The sequence below is a fragment of the Ambystoma mexicanum genome, chromosome 1p (genome assembly GCF_040938575.1).
Source record: "Ambystoma mexicanum isolate Mex_15411 chromosome 1p, UKY_AmexF1_1, whole genome shotgun sequence".
In the NCBI taxonomy this organism is placed as follows: Eukaryota; Metazoa; Chordata; class Amphibia; order Caudata; family Ambystomatidae; genus Ambystoma; species Ambystoma mexicanum.
The window spans coordinates 353,259,160-353,281,829 of record NC_090921.1 but is presented as its reverse complement, the minus strand read 5'-3'; the positions used below and the strand labels follow the sequence as shown (position 1 = coordinate 353,281,829).

Genomic DNA, 22,670 nt, shown 5'->3' with positions numbered 1-22,670 from the left:
AGGCATAAGTGTCGTCTTTTTAAAAAGTCTTTCACAGTACAGTTTTTTCCAGACCTCCAGGGAATTCTGCAGCCAGAGTGGTTTTAATAGATCTATGATGCGTGTTGTTATACACATTTATTAATGCGGGTAACACTTCCACATATCTACGGGTATTTTTAGCCATGAAAAATCACCAGAGCTATCTGGTAAAAGTTTGCATAAAACATTGTACAATATAGGATTTCACTTCAGAGTGTGTTACTGAGTGATGCACCCAGTGTTGCTTTAGAAGACTCTGTAGCAGCTTATTTAAAAACTTCTAACTGGCGTACGTCTGTAGTAAGCAGGGACTCTGCCTTTGTTAAACATGTGCTTAAAAAGCCGTCGCCATTGTTGTCTTCACGGAACTGGCGCAAATCCATAATATCTGCCTTCCATTTTTGATTGATGTCAGATAGCACGGTCATTCGCTATTTAAACTGCTTTTGGGCTGGCTTGTGTAGCGTGTAGGCCCCCTCTCCTGAAGTCTTGATTGGTTGACAGTTTACTGCACAGGCTGTCAGCCCCTCCATAACTACCAACATCTCCTTTATAAAATATTTTTGATAGCTTCAGTCAGATATGTTACCCCGTAACCACTCAACACAAAGACAAAACCAGGTTTCATAAACAGATTTTTATTAACATTTAAAACATGTATTTTTATTCAGAATGTATTCACATTAAAGCACTGTAACAATCAATCCTGCTACAAGCTCCGTAGTACATGCGATTACTGCACAGACACATTGCACACAACCGCTTCGATAAGCAAACATGTCGACATTCCATTAGGCATTCAATTAGATCTACTTTATCCCCACCCACTTGGGAACTGTTTTCTCAATGATGTTTCTAACGCCCATCGGACACATGCGTCTAAACTGCTTTATTTTCAAAAGGGGTTTATTCACCGATTCTATAGTCAATAATGTTTTAGACAAGCCCTGTTCAGCACCTACACCAATCCTTATCTTTATCAGCCGCTGCGTCAAGCGCAGCAAATCTACTAGTTTCTTGGGCCCAACTCGTAACATATTTTATGTAGCGAACTATCTGCATAATATATTTCCAACCATTGGTGAGCATCCTGCTGGGGATCATCAGTTTGATGTCCGTAGCACGGTCTGTAAAAGTGTTGTTATAAACACGTTAAAGCCATTATGGCTGTAACCCAAATATCAATGCGGGAGAGTGTTGTCATGTCTGTATTGCTCTCCATTAGTGAGGCACATTCCTTACACAGACTGTTAGCCCCTGCGTTTTCAATTAATTTTGAACAGCAAGCACAATGAATAATAACATTGGGCCTCATTACGACCCAGGCGGGCCGGAAATAACGGTGGTGGTAAACCCGCCGCCACCGTTTTTTCCGGGCCGCCTTAGTCCGACCCCTGCAGGCGGGAGGTGATGTTCCCGCCAGGTCTGACCTGGCGGGTTTAACACCGCCCGCCTGCAGGTGGACGAGGAAACACCGGCAGCATTACGAGATGCTGCCGGTGTTTCCATGATCCCCATTCCCATCGAATCCCACAGGACTCGATGGGAATGGGGATTAACACCATTCCGCCTCCGTGATTCCTGCAAAACCGGGGTTGTAATGCCCCGGTAATTCCGGGAATCACGGAGGCGGAATGGTAATACGAGTCCGGCGGTAACCAGGTGGTTTTACCGCCGCGGTTACCGCCGGACTCGTAATGAGGCCCATTGTCTTTAACGCTATCGTTCTCCATTAGCGAAACACAGTCCTTACATAGGCTATTATCATGATCCGTGCATACAAAAGAGTAGGGAAGGTCCTATTAAACAGGGTGGAGTAGGACACTGTTCTAAACACAAACAAAAAGTCTCCACCGTGTTGGAAAAGTGAGTTCAATAAATCATACACTTAAAATATTATGTGTATCCATTATGATATCACAATAATTCTAAAAACCCTACATTCACAGTCCCCTTCTTCGGTGCTCGCTTCATCCTCAAAATGACAGGTCAGACCTGAACACATCACAGGACTGTTGATATGGTGTATTGTGACAATCTGAACTCCATGTGCAACAAGGGGTGAACATTGGGGGTAGAGTGGGTGAATTTGGCAACAGTACGGGATGGTTTGGCCAGTCCTGGTGGGGGTTGTCAGAAATGGTTCTAGAGATGAACACCAACAACCCCATGAGGCAACCGAAATTAGTTTAGAATACAGGACATGCATGGTGTTGATCTACTTTCCCTTTTTCCTTGCTCCAAATCTTTAGACTCGGTTGAGCATGATCCTCTCAGGAAAGGCTACATACCTTCGCCTGAACCCTCATGAGGCTTGGAGTATGCAAGTGCTATTCATGGTTACCACAGTGTCTTTGCAGGAACCTACACAATGCTTTTCTCTACACTTGTGTTGTGATTTCTTGCTGATAGACTCAAAGGTGTTTTCTGTAATTTTAATTACTATTTCAATAACATTGGCTAATGTCGAAACCACTGAGCTTCTACACATGAACAAGTGCAGGTGCCTGAGTTGTCAATGAGGAATTGCAGCCATTGAAGACTGGTGGCAGTCACTTCTTATTTGTTAAGAAGATGATATTAGATTCCAGGTGATTAAGGCTTAGCTGATACAACTACTCTAGGAAATCTGGTTTAATAAATATTTAAGTTTTTCCCTTACAGCTTTGCAGAGTTACGATGTATTCTCACTGTATGGTAAGCATCCATTGACAGAGTACTCGCCACCAAACCACACTTGTTAAAGCTTACAGATCATATATCATTCAACCAAGCCAATTTCGAGTGAGCCTCACAAGTATGTGTGTGTGTCAAAGCTTTCTTTTTACATGAATTCTCCATCACACTCCAAACATTTCTAGAAAGAGAGGAGTGACTTCCTGCAGGAAGACAATGGTCACGTTTTCACCATTTTGCTGTTTCGAGTAAAAACTGTTCAGTATTTTTTTTCAATTAAACTCCATTTGTTGATTTAATGCTAATTTTGATCTTAATCCAATCTCAATTATTAACCGAACGGTTTTACCGTGATATTATTTGTTTGCCTATTAACTGAATTTACATTTTGAAACATTTTTAAATTCCCTTTTAATAAAGTATCAATTTTTTCTGTAAGATTGTTTTTATGCAATCTAAATATCTTCTTTATAGCAACCAATTATTTACTTATTGTTTTGGTGTTCAATTATTTACTTGCACATTTTTTAAGGTTTCTTTTTTTGACAGGAGCGCTAGCGATCAGATGTACTTTCTGCTCTGTTTTACATTTCTATCAGTCCGAATCATGATCAAATAGGATTATAGTATCTTCACTTTGGATGTTTTCCTTTTTAAACAGGACAGAAAACAGCATGCTTGTTTCCTGGCTTTTAACCTTGGAAGTAAGTAGTGTACTCTAACAAAACGGAGGGTAACACAGTTCATGACACATAGTGGAATATCACACACAACATCAACAACCCTCATCACAGGGCACATCCCACTGCAGCCCCAAAGCGGCCATGCATCTTGGCTAGAGGGCTTGGGTCTTATCTGCCTTTGCGACAAATTGTCTCTTCGAGGAGATTGGCATGTAATAGGCGGAGCAGGACTATATGTAGTAGCACATCCTTGAGCACAGCGGGCCATCACGTGCACCCATAAATGGCATCTCAACATAGACAATGAATCTACTCTATGGTCTACCCTCTTACATGAGGGTACAGTGAAGCATACCAGTCTGACTATGTGTTACAAGGCCATACCAATGGTAGCAGTGAGCTAAAACATTAGCAGCATGAAACTGTTGTCTAAACGTTGCTGAACTATGAATAATCATTATCCTGAATCAATCCCCCTTCTAACACAACATACCCAAACCGTCACTCCTGTGCATACATTCATATACATATCTACATATATTATTGTTATGTTTAAGGCAGGAATTCAAGATTCTATAGATTTTTTTTAAATTGTATCTTTATTGATCTATCCATTTTTCTTGCCCCAAGATTTTTTTAATGAGATGAGAAATCAATGGAAAAATAGCATTTTCTTGTGAACTAAAGTTGTAATTTTCTAGCTTTATTATGTGTAAAATGAAGATCAAGCCTATTCATAGTGCCAAACCATAGTGCCACAGCCTCAACAGTGCTGTCATATTATTATAATTGTAACCATTAAAATAATAGGAAACATACATACTCGCCAAAATTTATCCTGGAGTGATTGTCAGCGATTTCAAATGCAGTCCCAACTCCGCCGAGAATTATAGTCGTCCGGATCACCACGGCGAAGATTCCACATATCATCACAAGCACCTGGAAGACATCCGTCCAGATCACAGCTTTCATGCCGCCCTGTTGGGGACAGATAGATTAGAGCACGTTCTCTGGGCAGGCAAGCTTTCCATTGTAAACAGGAAGACATTTTGACATTCTACTTTCATACCGTCCATGGGGAGGAAAGCAAATTAAATGCCAACATTGAATCTGTTTAGAGCAGGGGGGTGTCAAAGTCTGGCACCCGGAGAACCAAATCAACTCCCTGTTTCCGGACATCTGCATAAAATCTGTTTGAATGCAGTGAATATGGATCAGATTTATTTAAGTAGGTAATTCAAATCCTGAAAACTAGACCTGGTATTTAAGCAACTCTTTCCCTGCAATGGGAACAGAATTGATGTTTTTAGAGGCAATATGCCTCCCGTATTGCCTCTCTCCTGTCAGCGTCTTGGTACTGGATACAATTGCATATTGTTCACATTAACACAGTAGGACCGCTATATATCGTAAGGCAACAGCTCCCTCTAGCAGTGACAACAGGTGAAGCTATGCAAATTGCCATTGTCTCTACATATCCTAAGGCAACAGCTCCCTCTAGCGGTGACAACAGGTCACGCTACTGCATCGTACAAACATACATCTGGCCTTTTATTATATTGTGAGACTATCCCTGCTGAGAACATATGTCATTAATTCTCACGAGGGTTAAGAGTTGAAGATATCATGGTATATAAAGTCATCCTTTAACAGCCCCGAAGCAGGTGCAGAGCGTCACCCACCCCCTGCCCCCCAGTCACAAAGCACCCAGGTGCTGGAACATCTATAAAACATCTGTCTGGTATACATTCAACCCTGAGCAGCATTGGCTTGACATCGACCTTTTCGCATCTTGCACTGAAGAACTTTAGACAATTTTCACCCCTGACAACATGTCTATCCAGTCACAGCAACAGGAGGCCTATTTGATATATGTATTCCTATTGGCAGGCACAGTGTCTGCTCCTGCAGGCTTTTGAGAAAATAATTGTTTACGGTCACCCTTTTCACTCTTTTTTTCAAATCGAAGTGATGTGGACGTGTCCCGGCCTTAGCCAACCCATCTGGATGCTGGTACCCAAAAGCATCTTTATAGTTCATGAGAGAGGCAGGACTGGTTACCTATATACATTGAGCTGCCTACTGGCCTCCACTTCTTCTAAGTGTTTACGTACTGTGCTATATTCGCCATGCTATGCAAAGCAATGTTTACTCCTCTGTTAAATGTTTAGGATATTATGTTATGTCTCTGGTATCCTGATTTATTTTCAACGTTTGCAATGTCTACGACAATGTTTGTTACTGACAGTTGGCTCTCTGCCGCCTACCCTGGCTGGTGCCACGTCCCTCGGCACTGGCACCCCCTAGCAACCACATGCCACTCAACCTTTGAAATATAGCAGGATTCCTGGCTTACCCTACAGCCTCATCTCTTCTTTAACCTTCAAATTAAGAAATTACCAACAAACAAAGCCTGCCAATGCTTACACATATGCAGGCCAGTATAATGTTGTTAGTTGCCTGCCGCGGGTTTATGCAACCCAGCCTCCATGGAACCTCATCTTGCAACACACACATCAACTCACCTTTCTTGGTGCTCACCCATAGCAGAACTTCCCCATACTGTACTGCTTGACATCACCACTTCAAAAACACACATTTCAGTATTCTTTCTCAACTTGCAGACGCTTACCTGCAGCATAACACAGATTCTCCATTATACCTTGCATACACACACTAGCAAATCATTATATATAGAGATATATGGAGTATTTATTGAGCGCAGACATCGCTTCACGAAGCAACAGAGGTTTTCACATGTGGAGGTATACAACGAGGGAAGCAAGCCGCCAAGGATCAATACAAGGGAGCAGGCAGCTAACAACGAGGGGATGGGAAGTCTTTCCTTCCTGTGCTGACAGTGTTCAAGTCTGCATATGTGCTTGCCTCTGGTGAATCAGAGGCCTATGGAGATGCTGAGCCTGTCTGCAAGTTAGCTTGATAACTTGAGAGTGATGTCCTTGCAGACGATGCAGCATCATTTGATAGTGGTACGTGCTTGCAGCAGGAGCCAATGCAGTTTGATGATGTTCGGGGGGATGTGGTTAGATTTGTAGAGTCCTTTGATGAGTCATGCTGCAACATCTAGGATACATCTGAGGTGTGGTGGGAGGTGGCCACTAAAAAACCTTCCACAAGGCCATTATCACCATCCAGGTGGGAGAGAACAGGCTCGGACAACAATTTGGGAGTTGTTTGCTGTGATGATTTTCTGTAGGAAGGAATGTTGATACCAAGACATTTGAGTCTTCCTTGCTATTTGCTCTTTGAAGGAGAGGTGTCTGTCGATGTAGAACCCAATGGACCTTGAACAGGTGGTCAGCCAGCAGCCCTTGAGGTTCATAGTGGAGAGGCAGGTCTGGATGTTAGGGTGTTCAGTGCTGTATGTCAATATTAGAAATGTGATCTTCATGGAGTTTAGATTCAGGTAAGCACTGGACATCCAGGACTGGATCAATGTGAGGCAGGACTTGAGCTTGTTTTTTCCGATGGAGCTTGAGGTAGAGCTGCGTGTCTGCTGCATATTGGTAGATGAGGATTTTATGTGGAGCCAGGCGGGTTCCGAACAGTTCCATGTAAAGAGTGAAGATTAAAGGGGAGATGGTGGAACCTTGCAGGACAGTACAGTGATGGGTGGAGTTGGTGTTCTGCTGGGATACATTTGATTGAATTGATGGCATTTATTAAGATAGGATTTGAACGGGGTGAGGACGGTCTTGCGGATTACCATGCGGCAATGTAGAATGTTGGTGGGTGTCTGTTGGTCTATTGTGTGGTATGCAGATGAGAGGTCTAGGAGAACCCAGAGGTAAGGACGGCCACTGTTGACAGCTGGATTGGTAGGAGTGAAGGAGGTTGTTGGCATCGATGTATTGTAGGGGTTGTGCGGCTACTGCTTTGTCAAGGTTCTTAACTAGAAATGGAGGATGGGTGATGGGGTGGTAGTTGCCGAGGTCACCAGGGTCCAGTGTTTGTTTCCTGTGAAGAAGTATGATTATTCAAGTCTAGAGGGCACTAGGGAAGGCACTTTGAGTGAGGGGGCTGTTGATGAATGCAAGGTAAGGGAAGAGTACTACATTCTACATTCAGAAGATTCTTGAATATGTTAATGTTAAAGGTATTTTCACTGCGCACCATCAATGGAAATGTCCCCCAGGTGCTCAGGCGGATCTGCAAACAAGAAACGGGAATGGGTTATTCGGGTGAACAGGGAATAGGAAAGTGAGAGAGTGGTGTGCTGTTGACAGCTTCAGTTCGGTTTTCACCGTGCACTGAGCTTTGGTGTGAATATCGGACCGCTGTGAGAACTTGTGTGCTGTTGGTACAGTTTATGTGTTGTTTGTTTGTTGTTGTGGTGTGGTGAAGTGCATGCATTTTGCTGAGTGAAAGGATGGTTGTGTGGATTTTCATGTGAGTTAGCTATGCAGATATTTGAGCATAGAGTTAGTGGGGTCTATGTCTCTTAGTCTTTATAATTCTTGTTCTATGCATCCGGTTGTTCTATAGGTAGGCTTATTTTCACTTTTTCTTTCTTTCCTGTCCATTTAATTGTTATGAGTGGTGGCATGGGACGTTCCCCGCTGTGTTGTTTTGGACTTAGTGTAATAAGTAGGGGTGTGTCTTGTCCCCTACTCTGGTATTGGTGTTGTAAATTAGCAATCACCCACTCCCTTGCTATCTTGTTTCTGTCTGTGGTCCATTGTTGCTTGTGTGTAGTTTTTAGGCCAAGGTGTTATTGATATATCATCCTTGCCCTTCCATCCCGATCTATCTGTGATTTTTCTTTGGTATCGTTCTATCATATCTATCTCTCAGTTCGTAAATTGATATGCCCTAGATTGTTCTTCCTTAACTTCTGTTTATGATATGATAGGTTATTTCTAACGTGCTTAATACCCAGAGGTTTCTAAGTGCGGACCTGGGCATCGAACCTATGTTGCTCCGTGTCATCTTGCTTCCAAGACGAGCATGTTGCCCATGAGCTATCCTCCCGAGACTATGGGCGGTATTTTATGAGGTTTGGGAGGATCGGTTTCTTCTCTCAGCATTGTTTAAACTGTGTATATGCCCCCATAGGTGTTCTTCTAGTCATGTGGTGAAGAGCCAGGATTTGAGGAGTTTTCTGAATAGGAGGGGATTTGTTTTGCTACGTATGTTCTTTGGTAACTCTTTCCGGGTCTTTGGGGCGAGGTGAGAGAAAGAACATCTGAATTTTCTTTTGCTGTAGGGTTTTGGTTCTTTGGGATATTTTGACTCACTCAGCTGTGCTATGCTACATCACTTTGCTGCATTGGTGCAAGAAACAGCACAAAATGGCAGTGCTGACTCCTGTGCATGCAAAGCTCTCTAATTTGCATTTTGTAACAACCAGAAAATGGCTGCACCACTCTGCCACACACATTTCAGTTGGGGTGGAAAAGAGCACTCACTGCAGGAATGTGCCAGTGTGCTCTGCAAAATTTAACATGGAGTGAAGTGAAAGGGGCAGCATTATGTTGCTGAAAACCCAAAATGCAGCTTTAATAAATGACACTTTCTAGACCTTAAAAGTGCTGCTTGGCGCTAAATTCATCAATTTCTCATGAACCACTGTGATTAAAAAGGTCCTGTAATGCCCATTATCATCCATTGTGGCTGAGAGGAACCGGGCCTCATTTGAAGGACAGCTCCAGTCAAATGTATCTTTGAAAAATCAACCAGGGGCTTTGTTTTCATTTTATACAGGAAACGCGTCTATTTTCTTAGACTTGCAATAGTATCAAGAATCATCTGTCCAGAGAAATACTCTAAATGGATGCCTGTAACTGTATCCATACTGCAAAACAATTCCAGCACTCACCAAAAGAACTATAGCTGCAGAAAGTGTATATTTACTGGAGATGATAACCAAATTTAAAGAAATAGTAAAATGAGCTTTTTCCTGACTGAAGGGGGAAAATCGCCTATTTAAAAGTACATTTTTGTGCACAGGATTGATTACTTAGAAATGTAAAAGGATTTGTCACTGATAAAAATACACCTATAAACTGTTTTAATTCTATAGGTTTAAATTCAAGATTTAAAAGGAGAAAATAAAAGCTAAAAACCCAGGCTGAGTTGGCAAAGTATATAAAATAAAATAAAAACTTGCTCCAGCAACCCCGGAAGCAGGCATCAAGTTATTCCAAGCAAGCCCAACAACCCCTGCTAGGGACTATTTGGGTGCAGTCATGGTGTCTATGGTGCCTGGCGCATATGGAGAGTCAGTCCTGGTGCCATAGGCACCAGGCTCATAGATTAAAACTTACCTGATGCAGACCATGCTGCAAACTTACCTGATGCAGACCATGCTGCAAGAGCTCCAAGCCAAAAGAGGCTTGGAAGGACTACTTTACCTAGGGACTATTTTTTTACTCGGGTGGGGCTGGGGAGGAATACTTACCTGGGACTACTTTGGAGGCTATTTAAACCACGCCCGAAGAGCAGCACACGCTTCACGTTATTCTGCATCCAGCAGCGTAACGCTCACTGTGCCTGCATCCAGTCTTCTGCCACGCCTGCCTCAAGTCTGGAGCTCCTAGAAAAAGGGAGAAAGAAGGAGAAAAGGTTAGAACAAGAGCAATACCTCTGACCCTTACCTGAATTCCCGATCCATCGCGCCATCGAGCTGGAAGAAAGAAGTTATTTTATGCGCGTCGCCTTGCCTGCTGCAGCGCTGCGCTGAACTTACTGGCCTTCGCAACATCTTCACATTCCACCGCATCCTTCTGCATGTTCCCGCAGCAGAAGGGGAAAACAAGAACAGCAAGGTGAGCCAAGGGAATAAACAGAGGCAATACTAGTTACCCCCCATAGATTTACCTGATTTTACCACCGGGGGTACTATTCCTCTCCACGGGTCGGCGCAGCCTCCACTGCATCCTCGCCGTACCCCGGCCCCTAAGGGGAACAAAAGGACAGCAAGGTGAAACAAAGGGGCAAACAAGGGGAAACCTCCTCACCACAATAGACTTACCTGATTTTACCGCCAGAGGCATTATTCCCCAAGACCTCATACTTTCTCTCAGCGCCTGAATAAGGGAGAAAGCAACAGTTACATACTGACATTATTTTATCGAACTGTGTTGGATAATACAAATCCTTACCTGAATATTACCGGTTGCCACGAGGAACTCTTGGCTAGGGTCAAGCTGCAACCTACAAGGAATCAGACAAGAGTGAAAGTCAGACATTTCAACTCTTACGAACTACATACTTACGACGTCTTGCCGGAAATCTCGGAGTCAATATTGTTCTGGAACTCACCAATTCCTTCGAGCCAGTGTAGCAACTGGTTATCTATGCGCCCCCGCGCTCAATGCAGGATGGAGAGCTCATCTTTCCAAACCATTAGGTGAGACTATAAGAGGGGACATCAAAGGTGATCAGTGGGGAGAACAGCAGGGGTGGGGGGGTTAATGCTCAACTCCACGGGTGGTTAATTCCCTTATTCCATTTGCAGAAGAATATTCCTACGGACCTTGCAAATGAAGCTAGGTGGGCCAGTCCAGTCCGTCATCTCTCCAGTCCGTCATCTTGGCACTACGCGTCACATTGGTGGAGACCGCAGCTGTCCATTTCAGATCGATGCCCCTGTGGGAGCCAGGTGAGCGTAACAGTGAAACCTCATAACCTTCTGGCACAGGAAAGGCTAATTGCTAGCTTGGAGGCTTTGAATGAACCAGGACAAAGGGACTTCCCAAGTCGCATCAGACATTCGTCTTTGCTCCAGGCTGAGACAATAGCAGGCTGAGACTCTCACCTGTCAAGTGTGAGGGGCATTAAACTTCAATCAAGAGAGATGCCCCTCATCCTGCTTCAAATGAATTGACATGTGCTTGCAGTGGGGAAAAGAAAAAAAAACTGATGAAGTGACAATAGACTTCCTGTTGGTTTTAAAAAGCCTATTTTGTAACTGAACTTTAAAGACATTTAACTTTGCAGCAGCAGCAAGAATGAGGAAAAATATGAATATTGTGTAGTTTTAAATCTAATTGTATGCTCTTTCTTTGAAAACTTGGCAGTACTCATTACTGCATAAGGAACAGAAGTTGTAAAGAATGACAGATTGTATGGAAAGTATTGATATTCCGCACATAACATTTTGTACACACACCCCAGGGGTAAATGCACATCTGCGTACAAAGTTAGGAAATTTTAGGCCAAATTTTTCATGGTGAAATTGCCAAAATGTAGCAGAAAGGCAAAACCAGGTCCCACAGACTTGGGGTTTGGATTGAAATATGACCCACAACATATGTAACCTGTGTATTTGATTTTCTCAGAAGTTATAACTGTATAAATATGTATTTGTGAGAAAGTTAGATTTTGGTTCCAGTAGCTAAGGGAGGTTTCCAGTCATTGTAAAAATCATCCCATAAACATGACATCCTTTTCTGTGATCCAATCAGTGATGAGAAAAGCAGAAACTATGCTCTTGCCCAATCCTAGCATTATGGGTGTGCGTAATAAGCCTGTCTCTGCCATATACTGTAGTGATGTCATTTGGTAGGATAAATAAGGTTACCTGGCAGCACACATACACTGATTCCTGACTTTCTTCCTGATTTCCTGTGTGGCATCCGGTTCCTGATTTCTTCATCCTACTTGATCCTGATTGCAGATTTCATTGCAAAGCCAAGGTCTATGCATTGCTGAACTCTTTTCAGCTAGGCCTCAAATTCAAAAAATCCCAAAAACCCAAGGGAAGCATCCTGATCCAACCTGCCATGCTACTTCTAGATGCATGCCTGCAAACTTGCCATCCCACTGATCTCCAGTCTCCAGTAAAAAGAATGGCCAGTCCAGTGCAGACCAGTGACCAGAATGGCCCAGATGATCCTGTCCTGCCAAAGTTGCCCAGCTGTACTTGGTTAGACTCGATCCGTGTGATGACCAGAACCCTTGGCGGTCCAAAATCCTAAATTAAAGTGGACTGCAAGTATTAATAGGAATCATAGAAATGCATAGCATACCTTGCCTTGTCTCATGCCAATCTCTAAACCATTCTATCATCCTATCATACCTTAATAACTTGTAACTTTGTCAGAATCCTTATTGCAATCCTGTCTTTGATTTATTTTGCTAAGCACCATCTCTTTAGTCATTTTTATCTTGTGTCAATCTTAAACTATCAATCCTACTTTGAGTGATCCGACTGGTTCGCTGGAGAGGACGCTGGGGATCTGGTAATGAAGTCATGAATCAACTCTAGAGCTTACTGTGTCCCCGCTTGGTATTCTGGCCGGAATGCTCTAGCATAGAGTAAAATCATAGTAAATCTTTTCTTGTCCAAACTGAGTTTCTTTTCTGTTTTCACTACCCGATTTTTCTAAAAACGCCTCTCATTCATCCTTGCATATCTTCCTCAGTTTAATAGCTAAAGACACCATTTCAACTCTGGATTATACCTAAAACCTATAAAGTTTTCCATGTGTGATTTTTATTCTAAATTATTTTCAACCTTCCATTCAGATTCAAAGTGTTTACTTTTGCTCAAAATATAGCTCATGATTCTTAGTATCTTTCCAATGTTGCTCTCATAGAGATTTGTATTGATTTAAGGATTTTTGCACACATTCATTGTTTTATGCAGCTATTTCCGAATATCATTTTAAAGTGTAAGATTTCAAATCCGTTTTTCTCTCTTGTTTGGGGAGGGAAGGTTAGATTCAAATTCTGTTTTCTATTCCTTATTCCTGATTACCCGCTGCTTCAGGGGAGTTGTTAGGTCTGGAAAAGACTCGGAGCTACGCTGATGTCAGAACTGTTGGGACTGGGGGCTAGCTAGTCTTTTGGCTGTAGCTCCTGAGATTCTATCCGGGGCTACAACCAAAAGATCAAGGGCTATAGCCCCTTGAACCCCCATCTAGCAACGCCCCTGCGCTGCTTCCTTGTATCTATTTAGTATTGTTTATTTGTGGGTTGAGGAATACTGCAGGGGGAAACTTAACTTAAAGGGCATCTTTCCATCCAAGCCAAAAGTGTTTGTTTCTCTGGTGTTTTATATTTTGTGTAGCTAAAAAGTGAATTTCAGTACATTACATACCTTCCTATCTGTTACTGTCATCACATTGGTGATTGTTGCTCCCTACTAAAAGTATATGTTTGCTTTTAATTTGAAATAAATAAATAAATATTACGTTTATCAACCAGCCTGATCCCTGGTCCATTGTGACCTGGGGCATTTGAATAAGGGGTGTGATATAAGTGGTGTATCACTAAAAATATTGAACCTATATATATAATACAATAAGCATTTCAGCTGTGCGCTGCTTACTAAGCTGAGACCAGGGTGTATCGCCTGATTGAAATACTTAACAGATTTGGGGGCTCGTCCGGGATTATGAGTTTGAGTTACCACCCATGACAGTCTAGCACAGCGGACTAACCTGCAGGGTAGAGACACTTTCCTTGGTTGGTGTACTGTGCTACATTGTACAAGCGCCTCCCAAATCAAATACTCCAAGACCAGGCTGGTCTGTAAAAGTAAAAGTAAATCAACCGCAAAATAATTAATAAAGAAATTGATATTTCCAAAATGGCGATTCCTGTAGAAATTAGTACGGCTAGGGAGCACCTCCTGCACAAGCTTTTTGTCAGGGGTGAGTGGCCAGAACAGAATGAACATGTCTGGCTGCTGGAAATCACAGAACAGGTCACTGCCATGAACCTGGATAAATGGCAATACAAGGGCCCATTATACCAAAATCATAGAGGAGCAATGAAAAAATTCCAGAATTGCCTACCTATACCTCCACATAGGAGTGATGCGGGAAAGCATGCTGAAAACATAGTTCTGGCACAGAATCAAATGCAATCAATAGAGAGAATCCAGAATTATTTAGACTTTGCTGAACAAAGGCTACAAAGAGACAAGAATTACAGGCAGAATCTAGAGATTATGTCACAAAATTAAAAGCAGATCTGTCTCTCCTACAGAAAGAGACCCAATTCCAGGCACTAAAAGAGGATTGTCAGGAAAGGGTTGACTCTCTGGAACACAGTCAACAGAAACTGGTGCAACAATTAAATTATAATAGAGCCTGTGCAGAACAGATAGTTACCCTACAAAACCAGATAGAAACCTGGAAAGATGAAAATAATAAATTAATTATGAGAGACCTACACGCTCAAACAGAATTTGATGAGGAGCGCCAGAAATCCAATGCCATCAAAAAACAAAGGGACGACCAGGCGGAACAGAGGGGCACCCTAAGTCAGGAGGGAGACACCTTAGCCCAGGAAGTAAGCCAGTTAAAAGAAAGCCAGAGGGAAAAAAGCTGGCCATCCAGGAGCTCAATGAATTAAAGACAGAATATGGGAAGCTACTAGAGCACATCAGACGGGTAGAAGGTGCTCTGGAAGAGAACACCCAGACCAAAGATGCTAAAACTCAGGAGGTGAGTCTCCTGCAGCAGAAATTGGCGGAATATTTCTAGACCAGGCAGGAAGCGCAGAGAGACAATAAGGCTCTCCATGAAAAGAATGATGTGCTCCACCAACAAGTAGCAATGCAAGAGCGAATCATTGAGACCAGTAAGGCCTTGATAGAGGAACAAAAGGCTCAGATTTTTGCTTATCACCAGGAAATAGGGTCTGAAAAAGAAAAGGTAGAGAGGAACAGAGGAACCCCTGATCATCACATAATGACCCCTGTACTCAGGGACTCAACCCCCTTCAATACCGTGAACTCTACCAACTTCATGTCTACTGGATCATATGAACCAGGGGCCATGGGGATGGTAAAATTCAATAGAGTTGGTAAGATGGGACTGACAGATCAGCGCCCCCCAGAAATACATGGACGGGCGTCCCCATACAGATCCCCAAATGTTAGGGCTAATATCTCTGACCAGGAAGACTCCTATGAGGGGAGAGTCAGGGAATTGGATCCACAAAAGTACCACCTCCCCAAAGAACAGTTTGTGAAATTTGGTGTGGAACACCAGGAAATAAAGCCCAAAAAGAGTATCCTGAAGACCTCTACCCAGTTAGGGCAGTGGGGGTGGGGGGTACTCTGCCAATCCTGCGAGCAGGGGAGAGTCAGAAGACTCTTCTGAGCACCACTGGAATAGGGAAACTAGGCCCCAACATTCTGCAAGCCCTTCTCAAGCTTGCAGAATCAGAGCATGCCTAGAGGATCAAGAGGCCACCTCCAGTAGCACTGCCTCTGAGTCTGAGGACGAGTGGACTCGGTTGACTAAAATGAAAAAGGGAAACAAAATTAAGACAGCTATGCAAAAAGATCCCCTTAATCAGATCAAGGTCATTAGGAGTGTTATCACTTCATATCATAAAAATGCAAAGTATTCTGTCTGGGAACACCTAGAATTACAGAGATGGACACTTTTCATCTGAAGGACAGCCAGAATTGCATACAGTATGTGAAGTGGACCTTCTCTCCTGAATACTCAAGTTTCTTTGCGGGACTGGAGGATCAGAACCACTCAAGATGGCCCACCTACAGGGCGGCCATCTTAAAACCACATAAAAAACCCCCAGGAGGCCCGCAAGGCGGCTTACAATCTGCAGTGCGGGGAAGATCAGGCCCCACAAGAATTTGTGCAGGAGCTCAAACGTGCCTTTGCGCACACCACCAGGAGGGTGCGCACAGATAGTCAGGAGTTCATCACCACCTTCTTCCATAAACTCCCCAAATATATAATGACCCACTGGTGAGGGACTTTCACGAGAAGAGATCACTGGACTGGGTCATAGAACAGGTGACCCGTATTTATGAGGTACAAAAACCTGTAGATCACAAGAACACAAACAAAAACCCCAAACCAGCCAACATCTCTGCTGCTGCTAAGGTGGCACAGGTAAAGGTTGCCCCCATTTTAGATCTGGAGATGGGGGGGCCTAAAAGTATACCTGTACAAAATCCATCCAGCCAAAGAACCAGAAGGCCCACGGGCCAATCCCAGACAGGCGGTAGTCAGGGAGGTCATACCACAAATGGGACCCCTAACTCCCCTGATTACATCAGCCCCTGATACAAGGGTAACAAACCCATCCTGGGGTATGTGTGGAATCCCCCAGCACAAGGAGGGGGATCCAACCAGGTAGGTACCACCCCAGGGAACTTAACTCATAACTTTTCCCAGGAGGGCACTAATCCCCCAAATGCCGGGTTGAGTTTCTTTCCCCAGTACCCTCAAATCCTTAACCTACAGAACCACCCTACTTTCCAGAGCCCAGACAGCCCAATCCGGGAGAGGGTTGGCCAAGGGGGGAGGGTTTCCCACATTTTCCAAAACCATGGTACTATGGGAGACCCTAGGATTGACCAGAGACCCCCGTACCAGCCGGAACGGGTGTCTCAACTGGAGCGACAGGTCCAGAACCTGTCCCAGGATCTGGGTTGCATGTTGAGGGCTCAAAAGAACCCTCAGATGAAGATAGCGGCTCAGAACCCCACAAACCAAGGGTCTGGTACTCCAGAACAATGACGGAGAGAGAACCCCGACAACTCACTGGTTCCAGAGGAGGAGGCAAGGGAGGAAGGGAGGTGTAAATCCTTAGAGGAAGCTTTCCCCACCTGGGAAAAGCCCCAGGACACCCAGGAACCGTAACCAAAATCTCCTGCCCCCGAAAGTCTGCAACCCAAGGAACATAGGGTGGGTAGGAGAAATAAAGAACCCAAAAAGACCCATTTTGTGGAGGAGTTTAGTGTCCACCAATTTGCAGGGGAAGGATCCTCAGAGGATTCTGGAAAAAAGATATTCTTCTTCTGGGACGGGGGAAAAAATGGTTCCATGTCTTAAAATCGCAGCAAAAATGGTCATGAATACAAAATATTGCAGCAAAAATGCTGTGGTTTTGCCGCCACAATCATGTAAAGGATGCAGGGCCACCCCTGCAACCCCTGGACCCATTATACCATTTAAGGTGAGCGGGGGACACCCCCGCAATCCCCACTCCACTGGAATAATGGGGTACACCTTTACTGGGTCAAACCACAGCATTCTTGCTGCATTTATTTTTACCTGCCACATTTTTGCCACGATTCTATTACCTGATACCAGTAAAATTGGTCCCAAGAGATCCTAATGAAGACTGGGTGAATGTGGGGACTGAGTTAAAATCGCCCATCATTGAAGCCCAAAATGATAATCAAGAAAACCACCCTGCCTAAACCTATTCTGGTGACTGCCTCCAAAAGGGGGGGGCAGCCCAGAATCAGAACCAGGGAAGCCCGAAACTCCCCAAATATCCAACTGTCATATTTTTCTTGCAGATCCCCAAGCTCCCACACAGAATCATGCCCAAACTACCCTTTTGTCGGAATCAAGAATCAAGAAATTGACAAACCAACTTGCCCAAAACGCACATTATCTCTGCCCCCTTGAGGAGAAGGAGGGAAGATTTTATGCCCCGTTCCAGATACAAGGGCAGTGTACATTGTCGGCACTGGTGGACACTGGATCCCAAGCAACTCTTCTGTCAAAGAGGGCCTTTGATAAGCTGAATTCAGGAAGGGGGGAGAGATACCAGATCCCTATCACCCCTCTTCCTGGAAAACTTCAGAACTTTGAAAGGAATGAAATTCCTGTTTATGGGACTGCAGAGTTGGAAATTAAAATAGGGCGACACAAGATGACGCATCCGGTCATAGTCGTGGCGCCGGAGGGAACCCCCTGTCTATTAGGGAATGACATCCTCCGTAGGTTGTCTCCCCTAATAGACTGTGTGAATAAGGTACTCTGGACCCAGGCTCACAGGCCAATCAAATTAAAACAGTGTCAACCATGTTAGTCTAAATGGCACATGCCACATGGTTGAAAGAAAACCAGATTAAATTAAGTTTCATCTTCAAAATAATGAAATACACGATATTACCATAATTGCTGTGGGACAACAAACTGGTAATGGGAATTCCTCTCCATTTCTGCAAATTAACCTTCCTTCCAGTTTCAAGTGGCATTCCACACTGGAAGGAAATACTCTGAAATTCTAAACTAATTCACAATCTGAAAATCCCAATTCTATAGCTAAAATTGAGAACCAACCAGCACAAAGTGTAGCTGGCATTCAGAAGAAGGGTGAACAGCTCTCCTTTCTGATTCAGTTAAATGACGGGAAGGGGTCTGTCCTCGCCCAAGTGGACTTGAATAGCGAAGAAAGCTTCATCAGCAAAGTATTATTCAAGAAACTCCCAAAAGACCAGACCCTACACGCTGTTGAGTCAGTGTATCAATGGGCACGGGGTCTGAAAACTCCCCGTTCCAAACGCCTTTTGCTTAGCAGTTGTATGATAACATTTTCTAGAGGCGATAAAAGCATAGAACACAATAGTTGGGCCGTGCAAGATGTTCCTTCCGCCTTTTACCTGGGCAGTCACATCCTCCACTGACTCGAGATTAATTTGGATCCCAGTTATTGCCAAGCCCGGTCCCAACTGGAAAGTAAATCTCAGGGTCCTGGCAATCCTAGAGAAAGCCTTCTGGTCAGCCCCAGTGCTACGGTGGGAAATGGAAGTTCAGAAATGAAGGAGAGGTCACCATCCCAGGCCTCGCCTTAAGAATCTGCATCCCCAAAGGTGACTTGACAGAAAAGAAGTGGGTCCACAACAATCAGCTAAAGAGTTGCCTCCCCATGCACACTTTGCAGCAAATAGAGGATCCTACAGAAAACCCAGTGGGAGATACATCTGAAGCATAGGAATATTTCAAATTGTCACTGAATGCATGCGTATGTCCCACTGCTGTCATCCCGATTGGAGGACAGTTAGTGGGAAAATTGTCATAACCGGTTTGTGTTCTGTTCTATAGATTTGCACTGATTATACCGGCCTTACCAAGGAGGACCTCCTCGGGGACCCGGAAGGAGAAACCCAAGGAAATCCAGGGTGTTTCTACACAACAGAAAACAAAAACCTGAGAGAAGGCTGGGGGTATCGTTTCACATTCCAACCAGAGGCAGCAAGGAGAGCGTGCCACATTGTTCACTGATGGGAGAAGGACTCATAGCCGACTAAACCTGCTTTTTCAAGAAAAGAAAAAAATCCCACTTGCCCGACTCCCCCACAAATGGAAGTCCAGACGAAGTTGGGGGGCTTGGGGGAGACTGTTGGATAATTTTGACCCACTCAGCTGTGCTATGCTACATCACTTTGTTGCATTGGTGTAAGAAACAGCACAAAATGGCTGCGCTGACTCCAAGATCTCTAAATTGCATTTTGTAACAACCAGAAAATGGCTGCCCCACCCTGCCACACACATTTCAGGTGGGGTGGAAAAGAGTACTCGCTGCAGTAATGTGGCAGTGTGCTCTGCAACATTTAACATGGAGTGAAGTGAAAGAGCCAGCATTATTCTGCTGAAAACCCAAAATTCCTCTTTAAAAATGACACTTTCTATATCTTTAAAGTGCTGCTTGGCGCTAAAATTATCAATTTCTCATGAACCACTGTGATTAAAAAGGCCAGGCAATTCCCAGGATCATCCATTGTGGCTCAGAGGAACTGGGCCTCATTTGAATGACAGCTCCAGTCAAATAAATCTTTGAAAAATGAACCAGGGGCTTTGTTTATGATTTTAAAGAGTTCTTTTTGGGTGTTTGGTGCTTTGAAGATTTGGTTTTCATAGTATTTCCTTTTTGATTTTTGTATTTCCTTTTTGTATGAGCGGGTATGTTGTTGAAATTTAATTTCTTTTCACAGTTTTGTTTGATCCTCCATTCTAGTTCCAGTTTTAGTTTTTTTCTTTTCACGTCACTGAGTAGTGGGGTGAACCATTTTGCTGTTGCTGTTTTGCATGAAGGGGTAAAAGGTTTTTCTTTGGCGATCGCGTCAATTGTTGTTGCGATCCAGTTGTGGTGTAGATCTATATTTTTTGTCCAGGTCAGCTTCATCCATAGTTGATTCTTGTGGTTTGCTGAGTTCCAGTAGTTCAGTTAGGCTGGAGTTTTTGATGGTTCTCTAATTTCTTTTCATGATGATCGGTGACTTGTCCTGTTGCATGGTTATTGGAGTGGTCTGTGTGATTATGAAGGGAATGATGAGGTGGTCGCTCCAGAGGATTTGAATTGGTGGCGCTGTGAACCAGATGTTGAAGTCTCTTAGGATGATCAGCTGATTGTGCTCAATGGCTATGTTGGTTGTTGCTTCTGTGAAGGCATCTAGGAAGGTTGAATTGTAAGTTGGCGGTCTTTATTTCAGTATGAATTTCAGGTTTGCTCTAGGGTTTGCTGATAGGCGGAGGAGTAGAGATTTGCTATTTATCAATTTCAGGTAGTGGTAGTTTTGCAAGATAGGCTGGGTGGTGTGCTGTCAGTAGGGGTGTTGGTGTGTGCTGGTGGACATTGCAAATGTTGTTAAATAAGAAATAGTTGATGGACGTGGATTTTTCAATGGAGTGCGGTAAGGACTGGCTCAGGCATAGTGCGGATGCAATGCTTGATGACTTGAAGAGGGTTCTGCTCTCCTTGTTGGCTTTGGCTATTGTGTTCTAGTAGTAGTTGGCCTAGGCAGTTGTGATTGCTCATCTGTACGAAGTACAGATTTCCTTGAGGCGGAGGTTACATGTGCTGTAGGTTAGTCACCATGTCTTTTCTTGTTTCTTCTGTTGAGGTTGAGTTCTTGAGCGTACCAACGTACTTTAGGTTTAGGTTGGAAGGTGCATTGTTTCAGCATGTCATAGCGGTTGATGTTGGTTGGGAGGGTGGTGTTGAGTTCTTGAATAAAGCGAGTTGCAGTCCTGGTTCATCTGAGTTAGATCAGCCCATGTGAGGTGGAGGCTGGTGAGATCTTCTGTGAGAGCTTCCACTGGGAATTTCCTGAATGATCTGAAGTCTTGTTTGGTGGTTTGCCGATGAGCATGCTTGACTGGGATAATGTGAGTGATGCCAAACCGGTTTGCCAGATGGTCTGACCAGCCAAGTGGGATTGGAGAGATGAGAGAAAGGATGGCCACAGTGGTGATGCTGAGGTAGAGGATATTACCTCTCCTTTGTGTTGGGTCTTTCATGTACTGTGTGAGGGTCAGAGTGTTGAGAAAGCAGTACAGATCTTGTTTCATGCATCTGGTTGCTCAGTTGCCAGGGATGATGAAGTTATAGAGGGAGATATTTTTCACATGCTTGTTGGACATGTTGGTGACCTAGTCTGTCAAGTCTATGATGATTGGGGTGTTGGCCTTGATTGGTCTGTAGATGAGGTGGAAGGTGACTGTGTCGATTGGGGAGAGTGGGAAGTGGCAGGAGATGTTTTTGAAAGAGCTGATGGTGGTGGTGTCCAGTTGCCTGCATGGCCATGATGACTTGTGAATGAGGTTGAGGCCTATAGCCATCTTGTTTGCATTGTCTCTTTGTAGATTTCTATGATGTGGGTGGAGGTGAATGTCATCCAGGTCTTGGTGATGAAGATGGCATCCAAGTTGTGTGTGGTGATAAGGTTAGCAATGTCTGCTATAAAGTGTATTGCTGATTGAATATTGGCAAGCATCAGTTTTCATGTAGTGGTTGATAGAGTACTGATGGTGTCTATGGTGATGCAAGTGCAAGTTCTTACAACATGGTGTCAATAATGTTACTGGGAGCTTGCCTCATGTTTGAGGAGCAGGATTTCTGGTCCTGGATGTTTCATGCCCAAACAGGATTTTTTTTGTCTGCCCTTCGCTTTGGATGCCCAGGCGATAGACACCCTATGACCAACAGTTAAGAAAGGAAAATAAAGGGCAGGACTGAACAGGTGGTTGGTGCATAGGTCACACTACCTAGATCCACTTGCATCAGATGACCAACTGCAAAAGAAGAGAGGCTGGAAGACTGCATAGGTAGGGAAAAGAATAGTGGAAAAATAAGAATGGACCAACAGATTAGCAGTAATTGAATATTGGGTGGGACAGAGAACATCTGACCTATCTACACTCGCACTAGCTGACCAACTGCAACATTGCTGTCGTCTTAATGCTCCACTGACCACCCAACTCCAATGCTCGGGACATGAGGTGACAGTGAGTGTGTGTTGTCACATGTTCGACTGTGTGGGACCCAACAATACAAAGTGACATAACTGCAACCTCAAGCCTACACCTCCACATACAACCTGGAATTAGGAAGCACAGCCCCCCCGTACAAAATACTTCTGACACACATAAGGAGAGATGGAGAATCCCAATGGCACCTTAGCCCATGCTTGATACTACCAAACATGATTCACACATGCACACATCACCTCAAACAGAAAACTCAACTAATTGGAGATTGGGATGGCTTATAAGCTACTAACCCCCTTCCAGGACTGCAACCGTACACACCTAGACTGAT

General features: G+C 43.9%; 1 protein-coding gene across 1 annotated transcript in view; it reads right to left on the bottom strand.

The window, feature by feature from the left end:
• LOC138482856 (sodium/iodide cotransporter-like) overlaps positions 1–22,670 on the bottom strand; it is a 570,535-nt gene that overhangs the window by 510,757 nt on the left and 37,108 nt on the right. The window contains exon 5 of the mRNA XM_069613845.1: positions 4,204–4,358. Within this exon, the coding sequence (XP_069469946.1) occupies positions 4,204–4,358 (155 nt within the window). The remainder of the gene's footprint in view (positions 1–4,203; positions 4,359–22,670) is intronic.